Source organism: Amblyomma mixtum, chromosome 2 (assembly GCF_055824585.1).
Source record: "Amblyomma mixtum isolate Tamu chromosome 2, ASM5582458v1, whole genome shotgun sequence".
Lineage (NCBI taxonomy): Eukaryota > Metazoa > Arthropoda > Arachnida > Ixodida > Ixodidae > Amblyomma > Amblyomma mixtum.
The window spans coordinates 16,584,248-16,595,931 of NC_143013.1; the positions used below are offsets into that span (position 1 = coordinate 16,584,248).

Below are 11,684 nucleotides of genomic sequence, written 5' to 3' on the forward strand. Positions count from 1 at the left end.
GGCTGCAGCGAAAGGTCAAGCGGTGTCGAGGAGGCGAGCGCGCAGTAGTAGCGGCGGTAAGGAGGCGGCGCACATGCGCAGTAGCGCGCGGCTGCGCCAAACGGTCAGGCGGCGGAGTCGGCGCGGCGGCGGCTGCGGCCACCTGCGCCGCGCGTGACGTCGCTCGGTTTCGCGCATGCGCAGCTGCGGCAAATCTTGGCTCCGACGGCTCACGCTAAGCGCGGCTGTAGTGCGGGTAGTGAAGCTTTTCGCTTCAAAACTGCGATATTTCACCAGCCTTCTAATCACGTCTGGCGCGCATACGCGAGTCCTGGTGAAAGACGATTGCTAAGGCCGCGCGTCGGCGGTGATGAACCTGAATGGTGACTGTAAAGATAATCGCAACAAACCGCTACGTAGATAGGCGAACAAATCCCGATAGCATTGGAACTTGGCAGCGCATTGTGTCTGCGACAGCTTGGCATGAATCTGGTCCTACTTCTTGTTGTGGCCGATCAAAAGGTATCAAAAATAAAAGAACGCGACGAGTTAATGAAGATCTGTGCGATACGATCATGTATGCCGGAGCCGAATAGTTGGGAATTTCACGCCAAGGGCTTTTTTGCGACAACGTTGCGAAGGTTTTCTGCTTCTGCGTACACATTGTGGCTAATTACAGGGCCGCGTACTCTGTTGTGCGAACGCAGAGCGGCACATCAAGCTGAGGCAGGCAGCCGGCAGCACAATGCCCTCCACGCAGTTCAGAAAAATGCCCACCCCCCTCCACACAGTGCCAACAAAATGCCCTCGACATAGTTCATAGTAGCGCAACTTGAGTGGGCTGAAGTCTCGGCGAAACTTCGGGCCCCCTCGTCAGTATATGCGTGCCAGTGCAATCGATGCAAAAGACGGAGCATTCGGGCCGATGCTAGCCAATCTCGTGCCTTTCTATCACCTAAAAAATGAAGGCTTCTAAGGTGTTACGAAGTGGAACGGCTCTTTCATTCTTTAGAGAACAGCGCTTTACCGTTTCTCGTGCACCTTGACATCCTCTCATCCATTTCCTCCAGTGCAGGGTATCGATCCGGTGTCCTCTTCCAGCTAACCTCCCCACATTTCCTTTTCTCTCCTAAAGGAGAATGCTTAAACCCACTGGTACGAAAGTTCCATCCCTGTGGTACCGGGAAAAACAGTGCTTCTAATTCCTTAATCTGCAGTAATCGCTGAGCGACAACTTCGGTGCTTACTTCCCTCCCTGCTTTCTAGAAGAGACGCTCGTCTCAGGGCGTGCCTTTGAATTCTAGATCAGCGATCACCTCTCAGCTACACATCACTGCGTGCTGCCTATCGTTGCTTGCAGCTGTGCCCTAACTTCTAGACCAACAACAGACACGCGATCACCCCTCAGCTACACATGATCGCATGTTGCCTATCCCTGCTTACAGCTAGCTGTGCTTCTGCGACTGGCGCCAGAAATCACTCCGGATAAAAGTTGTTACGCTATCTTCGTAAGTGCGTTCAGCGCATTTTCTACGCTAACAGAAGCTCGAGTATTGCAAAACTCGCGAATCCAGCAGTGCGAGTAGCAGAACGGACCGATTGTAATCGCACTTACCGTTCTTGCTGCCGCGGATGAAGCTTTGGGAAGGCATCGTCCATGCAAGCCGAGTTCCCCCTTTGAAGGGGCGACGCCGAAAACACCGCACTTCGTTGACTGGCTGGCAGCAGTGGCACCTTTGCAGAAGTTCGTTGTTTCGTGATTGAAGAGGTTATCCGCCGTGTTTAGCGATGGACAGGCGAACAGGTGGCACAAACACGACGTTGTCAGGCGCCGCGGTAATAGCTGGGTTCTTCAATTCTGGTCCGACTCTAACTTGACAATAGTTTCAAGGCCCCAATTAATGCAGGGCTTCAGGAGACATCACAGTTCGACGAGCGAGGCAGGAAGGGTTTCATTAGTTCACTCAGTCAAGGTCAGTTTCCAACAACGTCACCAATAATTAAGATAATTACACCCGAGCACCACTGAAAGGGCGCGGCCATGCTGCCGCCGCATCGCTACTGCCCGGTAGACTTAGGCCTAATCTCGCGAATTCTCGCCCGCCGTGCCGAGAACAAGCGGGTGTGACCTTATCTTTTGCCTTACTTCGCACGTGTTCCATCTGAGGCTACAGCAAAAACCTTCGTTTCTTTTTTTTTTTAGGCGGCGATCGCATTGTTTCACCTAAGTTTTAGGCTCTCGCCCTACCGCGCTCGACTGACGTTTTTCAGGCTGCTTCATGCAAGTGCAACGTCACCTATTCACCCCGATAGGAGAGACGGCAACGGAATAAGGCAGGTTATCGATGAAACCGCGCTCACTTGAACGGGCGCCTTGGAACGTTACCATTATATCACTAGAGCATAAACAGTGAAGGAAAGCACATTGCGAATATTGTGGATATTGCGAATGTTGCGAATGTTGCGAATATTGCACATTGCGGGGTCAGTGCCAGAGCACCCCTTCCCCCCCCCCCCCCCCCCGAAATTTTCTGAGTGCCGCATCTCCTCTCTCTCTCACACATTTCGGCCTTTTTATTTCGCCGATGCTATTTACACACCGCATCGATATATTAAAATGTAAAAGCAAAAATAAGAAGAGTGTCGGTTTATTCCTGAAAAGATTGATGTATGTACTACGTTGTCGTGGCTCTAGAATAGGAAGCGGAACTTATTGCTGAGAAGAATCGCACCTCTTCGCTACCGCACGAAGTATGGCACTCCTTTTAACAGTAGGCACAGTTCACCCGATTAAACATACCTTTTCACGTCAGCCTACTTTTTCATCCTTTGCGTTGTCCTCAAATGATCATAAACTATTACGAAAATAAAAAGTGCTTTTTCTAAGCGCCTCTGCGGCCGGGCGCAGGTTTACATGCATGAAGTATAAATTTTGACAAATACCATTCGTTCGCAGTTGCTGACTTTGCTACTGAGCAGAAGCTCTTGTGTTGCTGTAAATCACATGAAAACAGTTGAAACTGCCGCGACTTTTCGTTTTTTACGTATGTTCTCTGCGAATCAAGTTCACGCAATCCTGTGTGCACAAGTATTTTATGTAGAGATTAGAGTGAACGAAACGACGGACCCTTCGGCTTTATGAAAGCAATTAAAAGTATTTTAACTCTATGGACTACGATACTGTTTGGGCGCAGGCTTTCTTTTACTTTTCTACCGGCGGCGAATGACACCCTCGAAAAATATTTCTGGCTACATCTTGCACTCTTGCCACGGCCTTGGACTGTACGCTTTCCATGCTTTTGAGGGAGCTATAACCAGGCCTGCTGGAGAAAGATCCTCCGCGCAATCCCAAATTATGTGATCCAGCGTTGCTAGTTCACCGCAACGCTGGCAGTAAGGATTTACTAGATCAGAAATATATTCGCACTGATCCATGAATTTGGCAGCGACCGTGTCTGCAGTCGCCTCCCCGTGGTGGCTTGATCTCGGCTCAGCGACGTATTCGGGGGAGGCAGACTCGCCCCTAAGATCTCTGTAATAACTCGCAATGGCCTGGCAGCTGTCCAGCGTCTCACTTCGCAAGGTCCCCGCGTCGGAGTCTTCCTCACCAGCACGGCTGACAAAACCTCGAGCGTACTGGTGAGCGGCCCCTTCATGAGCCGGGACCCAAACCAGGCCAATAACTTTCCTGCCTTTTGGCATCGTGGTACTCGGTGGCGGAGATTCGCCCTCGCGCAATGTTGCGGAGGACCGTCTTGTAATCGCAAAGAATGGTGCTGGCGCCTTCCTGAGTAATTCCTAGCGTTGTAGTATCCTCTTCAGCCATCCCAAATCTGCTCGCGTAACTGCCGAGGCTACTACCTTGCGGGAAATGCTCCCAGCGGAGACTCCACGGTGCTTCCATCCCCCGAGTATTTTTCTCTAAGGAGCTGCGCCTTGGCCCTCTCCGTCCATCGTGACGACCCACCAGCACATTCTTACCCGATGGGCACTGAACCTCCCATGGACGTCCTGCAGACATCCTAAACATCCGCAGGACGTCCATGGGACTTCCAATGCCCATTGGGTAGGGAGCGCTCCAACTCTAATGCATTGACGGATTTCTACCGGCAAAACTACCTGGTCGAGGTAGTTTCCGTCCCTAATATCCTGAGACGAGTCCCGCCTACGTCGTCCGAAGCCTCTGTTCATGCGACGTCAGCTCAGTTACTACATGGTACTGTGCACCCGCGGTGCCGCAGTGGAGGTCTCCGGAATAATTTCGACCACCTGAGGATTTTTAACATGCACTAACATCGCAGATTACGGGCGGCTTCCGCATTTCGCCTCCATTGAGACGCGGCCGCCGGGGTCGGATTCGCACCCAGGTACTGCGGCACAGTAGCCGAGCGCCTAACAATTGAGTCACCGCGGCGGGTGCAAAGCAGTCACCGACAAAGGCGTTCCAAACAGCGGACACGTAAACCGCGCTAAGCCTTCCCGCGCATGTGCAGCCCCTCGGCACTTTGTAGCAGCATGTATCAGATTTAATATAAAGGCGCAAGTTTGCGCAATCACCGCAGCATTCCCACCACTGACTTTTTTTGTTTGCCACTACAAGTAAATCGTTATATTTAGCTCTGATTTTCTAGATATATATTTTTTTAAGTTACGACTGCCACCACGGTAACAACGGCAGTGACATCACGTCCACAACTGGGCGCCTCGATGGGGATACGAGTCACCCTAGTCCAGGACCAGCAAAATAACAGTTGCCGATATTGGTGACAGAAATAAATAACATTGTTTCAGTGATAAACCACTCTAGTGGTTTAAACTGGCTGTGTATGTGATTTCAGCGCTGGTGACAGTCTTCACTCCTCTAATGTAAGTCAATGTGCGAGGGTTTCCACAAAAGCCGCGGCAGAGTTTCGTGAGACGTACTCGCCGTCTGCTATCCCAGTGTTGCCATACTATTCTCACGAAACTCTGCCCAAAGCCGCTTACCAAGCGGAAAGAAACGTTCCTATGCCCAAAACATAGAATTTTAAAATGTTTTGCTACGTTTCTCAGCAGCACAGCTGGGCTTACGTTTATGTTCGCGAGGAGCTTTCGGTTGCCGCAAAGAAACCATGGCCAATTTCAGCGCAGCAGACTGCGCGTGGCAGCTTATGCAATCGTTCGCCGTGGTTACTGACATGCGACCACTCAACTTCTGGCCTGCGGATGCCCGATGGTAAATCTCAGCTCAGACTGAGCGAATTAACAGTGGCACTCGCTCGTGCATTCAAATTAGTGGGCATTTTTTCTTACTGAGATACACCTAATTCAGACGCGGCCAATTCGTCAGTTCGAATGAACCAAAAGCTCGATTCTGGCGAGTTCGAATTTTCGATATTCTAATTTGAGTTCAGCTAATGCAAACAAGGAAAATATTGGATGAAAGTACTGTGAGCATTGAGCTCCACTTACTAACAACCAATTTTGCTTCTTGAAATCAACCAAGCTGTACACTTTCCATATGCAGCTAATGTCTGTTGCTTAAAAGCTTATAAGCTCAAAAGTCATCCAGCAAAATGAAAACGGAAAAAGAACAATTCACAAGGTCACTTCAAAAGGGGTGCTGAAGTGGAGACAGTACAGGTGTTCAGAGTTAAACATTCATGTTTATTGAATAAAATAAAGAAATAAAACAAAAACAAGTCAGTGATAATGGAGTTGTTTCGGCTTTGTCTCCTGATCAGTGACACAACGCACAAAGATGGCGTCGTGCGGTTTTTTATGAATCTCGCCCTGTTCGCAGAGGAATGAATAGCCGACAGCGAGCCATCATGGCTAAAGGCCAGGGATGCAATGCTCGATGGGTACTTGTGGAACTGACAGAGACGCTTCTTTTTGAAGCCGTCCCAGATGTTCACGTGGCCGTCACTGTCTCCCGCCGCAAATGTGTTGTACAAGTTGTGGAATGCGTTCACAGTTGCGTTCACAGGGTAGATGAGCTCGATGCCATTGCTGTCTTTGGCACGGTGACACTTGAAGGCGTACTTCTTCTGCACTTCGGGGTTTGGATCCAAGTATTCAATAGCCACGCGCCCTGTGTAGAACCATACGATCAGCAACTTGATGCAACAAGTGAAGCCAGGACAGACAAGAGGGTCAACCACCGGAAGTACAGTGAGAAGTGCCCTTCCTGTTGTGTTCATTATTCTGACTGCTCTAAGTTCTCTCTCCAGTGGATAGACAACTTGGTCGAAATGAAACAGCCTAATACATCTTGCCACCAGAAAACAAAGTTAGGCAAGTTGATTACTAAGAGGCTTATTATACTTAGCTAGTACAAGCTAAGCGCCCTAACCAATGTTTACACAAAAACTCAGTGGCTTAGGCACTTAGCTGACGAGCACCACACCACGGTTTCAATGCTCATATGCATTTAGCTAGGGACAAAAACCTGATGGAGCATTTAAGCCCCGCCTTCAGGGTATGATGTGATAGCGTAAATGGTCCCTTCAGTGGCCTAGGGTTTTCTTGGCATATCACTTCACAGCCATGGAAACTATTCGTTCCTTCGCCATCATGTAAAGCTTAACCTACACTTAAGAATTCCTACGCCATCATGTAACGCTTAACCTAAACTTAAGAATTACTTCGCCATCACGTAACGCTTAGCCCACACTTAAGGATACAATGCAATAGCATTACTGATACCTCTCGCACAAGTAGTCCTTCTCTGTCGCCTAGGTTCTACCTACATGCCCAAGTATGCAATATTGGCCATTCCCTACTTTACATTTATTGAACGGAGGAAGTCCTCCTACCGATCCTGGCACAGTGGAGGAGCGGTTAAGTGATGTGCCACTGCCACAGAAGGTGGCTATGTTTGGAACAGCGGCTGTTTCAAACACAGCCACTGGTGGGGTTTCTGAGATCCAGGTTGTGATAACGTCACAAGGTCACGTGACTTAGTGACAGGAGGGCCACCGGAATTTTTTCTCTTAATTCCGACTACACTGACAGCAGCATTTATGCATTTTAACAATATTTTGTTAAAATGCATGAATGCCAGTACAAATTACAAAAATTCCGGTGGTCAAAAGTAACCTGGACCCCGCAGCAGGGCATCCTTCAATGTCCTCTGTCTAGCTTTGGAGCATTAATTGGCAAGTACTATGTACTTTCCCACGACTTTTCTTTGAATAACAAATAAGGAGATCTGGTGCAAAGCCCACAGTTTGCATTTGTAACGCCTTGATGGATGCACAGTCTTTCTTTCTACTGTGTCAAGCTACAAATTTGCAAAGGACGTCGCCCGACAGTGAAGCAAGAGCATTACGTTTTGCCCCAAAAAATAATTCATTAGTACAAGAAAATGATAGCAGACTGCCAATAAATTTCGACCACCTGGGGTTCTTTAACGTGCACTGACATCGCACAGTACATGGGCCTCTAGAATTTCGCCTCCATCGAAATTCAACCGCCGTGGCCGGGATCGAATCCGCATCTTTCGGGTCAGCAGCCGAGCGCCATGACCACTGATTCACCGCGGCAGCAAAAAAAAAAAAAAAAGAGGTGCCGTTTTGGAGCTCTCGGGAATAATTTCGACCACCTGGGGATCTTTAACGTGCTCTGAAATCGCACAGCATATGGGCGCATTTTTGCATTTCGCCTCCATCAAAACGCGGCCGCCGTGCGGCTGGATTTGAAGCCGGATACTCGGCTCAGCGCCGAGCACGCTCACTACTCATCCAGGACTTTAATTCTGCTATTCAAATGCGCCTCGTGAGGGCAGTAGTAAACGTTCATCGTGTAGTCAAATTAATTTTAACAACTTTTAATATTACCCTCTCGGGGCACTAATTAACGAGTGTTTCTATTTCGTAGTCGCTGCCGAAGCACCCAGCTCGACTGTAGGAAGCTAGCTCAGCCTGCTTTTCTTTAATGCGTGAGCATTAAAACAGTGCTGCGAACAAAAACCTGTCTGTCGGCTTGTGCACGGTGTCAGTGAAAAAGGAGAGTAGGCGGCGCACGCAGCGCGCTGCAATTTAGCTGCAATGCAGCCTCGCATGATGTCGGTCGGCTCACGCGGCTCTTCCGTGGCGTTCGGCGCTCGGGCACCGACGGACACGTGTCGCGCGTTCCAAGAGTCCCGTAGTGTTTTGTGCGCAAAACTAATGCTACTGCGTTACTGTTACACGAATCCCATTGATCGCACTTCGTTCATTTTAATTAGGTGGAATTACAATGAAACATGGGATACATTCCAGTAGTGGTTTGGTTTATGGGGATTTAACGTCCCAAAGCGACTCAGGCTATGAGAGACGCCGTAGTGAAGGGCTCCGGAAATTTCGACCACCGGGGTTCTTTAACGTGCACTGACATCGCAAAGTACACGAGTCTCTAGAATTTCTCCCACAAAGAAATTCAACCGCCGCGGCCGGGATCGAACCGGCGTCTTTCGGGGCAGCAGCCGAGCGCCATAACCACTGAGCCACCGCGGCGGCTCGAGTAGTGCCGCAGGGGGCACGGGGATCATTGGAGGAAAAGCGAGAGGGGGCCTAGATGCGCATTAGCCCAGGGCCCCCACTTTTCTTAATCCGGCCCTGCCCGGTGTTCACCAACGAGTATCAAGATCTCACTGCTCTAAGGAGGGCTTGAATTTGCTCTTGACCTACTCCCGCGGGGCTCTAACAGCGCATCGAGAACATGGAGCTTACCAGTCCGCGGGTGACGACGTATGTAGGAAGCCAGAGGATGGGCACCGTCATGAGGATCTCAATCTACACCTGCAGGGTGGGCGGGCTCGCCGAGAACACCAGCAGGTCCACCGCGGTGGCCACCAGGGCACCGATCACGCCTGCGTCATTCACGGCACCATGAAGGATAATTTTACCCGGCTCCCCACGAGTAAGCCTGGAGTGTTATTGCGATGGCAATAAAAGTGTCATCGGGGAAAAAAAAAATTGTGCCATCGGTCATAAAATTATACCGCTGGCCGCAGGAAAACGACGTCACCAGAGAGAATAATTCCCGTTGGCTGGGGGAAATGACGTCACCAGACCTGGTCATTCTCGTTAGCTGGTCGTAAGAGACCTGACCAGACCGGGTCATTGGCTGAAGGAAGGTGACGTCACCACACCTGATAATTCCCATTGGCTGGAGGGCAGGGACATCACTAGACCGGAAGTGACGTCACATCCCTAAATATATTAACAGCTTGGTTTGGTTTATTGGTTTATTGGGGTTTAACGTCCCAAAGCAACTCAGGCTATGAGGGAGGCCGTAGTGAAGGGCTCCGGAAATTTCGACCACCTGGGGTTCTTTAACGTGCACTGACATCGCACAGCACACGGGCCTCTGGTATTTAGCCTCCATCGAAATTCAATCCCCGCGGCCGGAATCGAACAAGCGTCTTGGGTCAGCAGCCGAGCACCATAACCGCTGAGCCACCGCGGCGGCCCTCAACAGCTTCTAATGCTATCGAATTAAAAGTCAATGTAATTAGGTGTTCCTGTGCATTTTTTGCCTTCGTGACAACATCTGACTGTGCGAGTGTATAAACGGAAGTGCGGGGTGTCGAGTGCTATCACTTCACCGTAAAGGACCACCGGAGGACGGAGTCAACCGTTGCACAATCTTTACAAAGAAGAAGGTTGAATGCATCATCAGCAATCCCCTTCAGGATGTGGCCCACCTTGTCGGTCTCTGGCATGGCGCTGTCTACTTTTCGGCACAGAGCGAGGACGTCTTGGATGTAGGAGAGGTATGACTCCGTAGATGACTGTGCTCGAGAAGCAAGGTCTTTTTTAGCACCCAGCTTGCGTCCAATTGGTTTGCCAAATAAGTCTCTGAGCTTTTCTTTGCAGTTGTCCCAAGAGGTGAGGTCTTCCTCATGCGTCTCAAACCAGACGCGCGCCGTGCCCGCCAGGTAGAAAATAACGTTAGCAAGCATGAGCGTCGCGTCCCAGCGGTTGTGCTTGCTGACTCGCTCATACATGGCGAGCCAATCCTCGACATCGACGTCATCGGTGCCACAAAAGGTGCCTGGGTCGCGAGGCTGCGCCACGACAACGGTCGGCGCTGGTGGTGATGCTGCAGCCGGAGGTGGGTTGGACGGCATAGTGATGGCTCGAAGCTGACGACCGCTGCGGAGGTCCAGGGCAGGGTCCCGGTGTGATACCCAGCACGACCTCCACCAAATATTACGGGGGGTTAGCCCAGCGGCAGACGGTACAGGCCACAGTCGGAAGGCACACCGAGCTAAATCACTCCAGCACAAACTGCCACGTCCTCGTCGTCGTTCACTGGCGAACGTCCCAAAACAACGTCGTCGTCTCTTAGCAACTATGCACCGTAACAATATAGGCAGAAGGTTTGGTTTGGTTTGGTTTATGGGGTTTAACGTCCCAAAGAGACTCAGGTAATGAGAGACGCCGTTGTGAATTGTTCCGGAAATTTCGAGCTCCTGGGGTTCTTCAACGAGCAAATCTGGGCGGTCATTAATATGTCCAAATCTGTGGGCGATAAAAAAAAAAAATGTGAGTATCGGCTTTAGGAGTTTTTTTTTCTTGACAACAACAGCACGGTCGGAACACGGACAAGAAAGACTGACACAAACACAGCCTAGGAGTTTAACTGTGCTCAAAATATGCAGCTGGTTAACAATCACACCTGTTCTAAACTCTACTTAGGGCCAGGCTAGAACCTTTAGTTCAACAATTTCAGTTTATTCCATTCTAATTGTTTTTGTTTCCCGTTGTATCAGTGGCTACAAACCAAATAATCAAGTAACTCCTTACACTTGTTGTCTACGAGCAGCAATTATGCGCTAGCGAGTGGTTCTTTTATTCATTATTATTTTTTTGCCAAAAAAGTGTTTCAGACTTTTTGTGCTGCATAACTTTTATTCCCACTTCCCGGTTTACCTCTCTACGGCACATAGAAACCGAGGCTTACAAATAATGCCCTAATTGAGCCCCAGTGTTTCTAGTCTGTGCTTTGATGAACGCTTAAGCAAGTCACAACTACAAACACGGAATGTATTCCTGCATGGCCGCTGGAATCAGAGGCGAACCTGAAAAGGAACATTCTTCCCATGTTCCCTGTTTTCCATAAGGGGGCGGAGCGATAGTGTGCGATGTGACGAATAAACTGGACTCTCTTATTTACCGCGTAATCAGACCCCATTTTCGCCGCCCTCAATGAAGACAACGAACGGTGGCGTCTACGACTACTGCAGTGACGTGCTTTTGTGTCGCACACAATGGAAGGCATCGGTTTCTCCCGCAAATCACCGCGAGCGATGATTGATCACGGTGTTGATCCTGGCCTCCCTTTTCACATGTTGCCAGGCGATGGCACAAGCAAAGACGTGCCGATTCCCCGAACGCTTCAGTGATTCGTTATCGGTTCTCCCCTCTCAGTGTACGCGAGGTGTTTTCTGTCGCCTTCGGCCAATGCTTCCGGACAGTTGCTAGCGTTCCTCTGTCAGAGACAAAGATTGCGCTCCGTCTTGGCAGCGGGGGAAATCGCGCTTTGCCATAGTCGCTGGGGAAGAGATAAGAATGCGGCGACGAACTGGATCGAAGGATGGGCTCGTGGGCAGCTTTCCTGGTGCGGAAGTACTGAGATTAAGCTGGAACTTCGGAGAGCGCATGCCTGTGATGTGATCCTCGTTCTTCTGAGACAATTTACTTAGGAATTGAAGGCTCAAGTTATTTTTGACAACG

General features: G+C 49.9%; 1 protein-coding gene across 1 annotated transcript in view; it reads right to left on the bottom strand.

Annotated features, from left to right (window-relative positions):
• Window positions 1–10,210, bottom strand: part of LOC149358532 (uncharacterized) — a 125,513-nt gene extending 115,303 nt beyond the window's left edge. Inside the window, exon 1 of the mRNA XM_089570630.1 lies at window positions 9,564–10,210. Coding sequence (XP_089426756.1) covers window positions 9,564–10,075 — 512 coding nt within the window. The 5' untranslated portion in view covers window positions 10,076–10,210. The remainder of the gene's footprint in view (window positions 1–9,563) is intronic.
• Window positions 10,211–11,684: the final 1,474 nt, after the last annotated feature.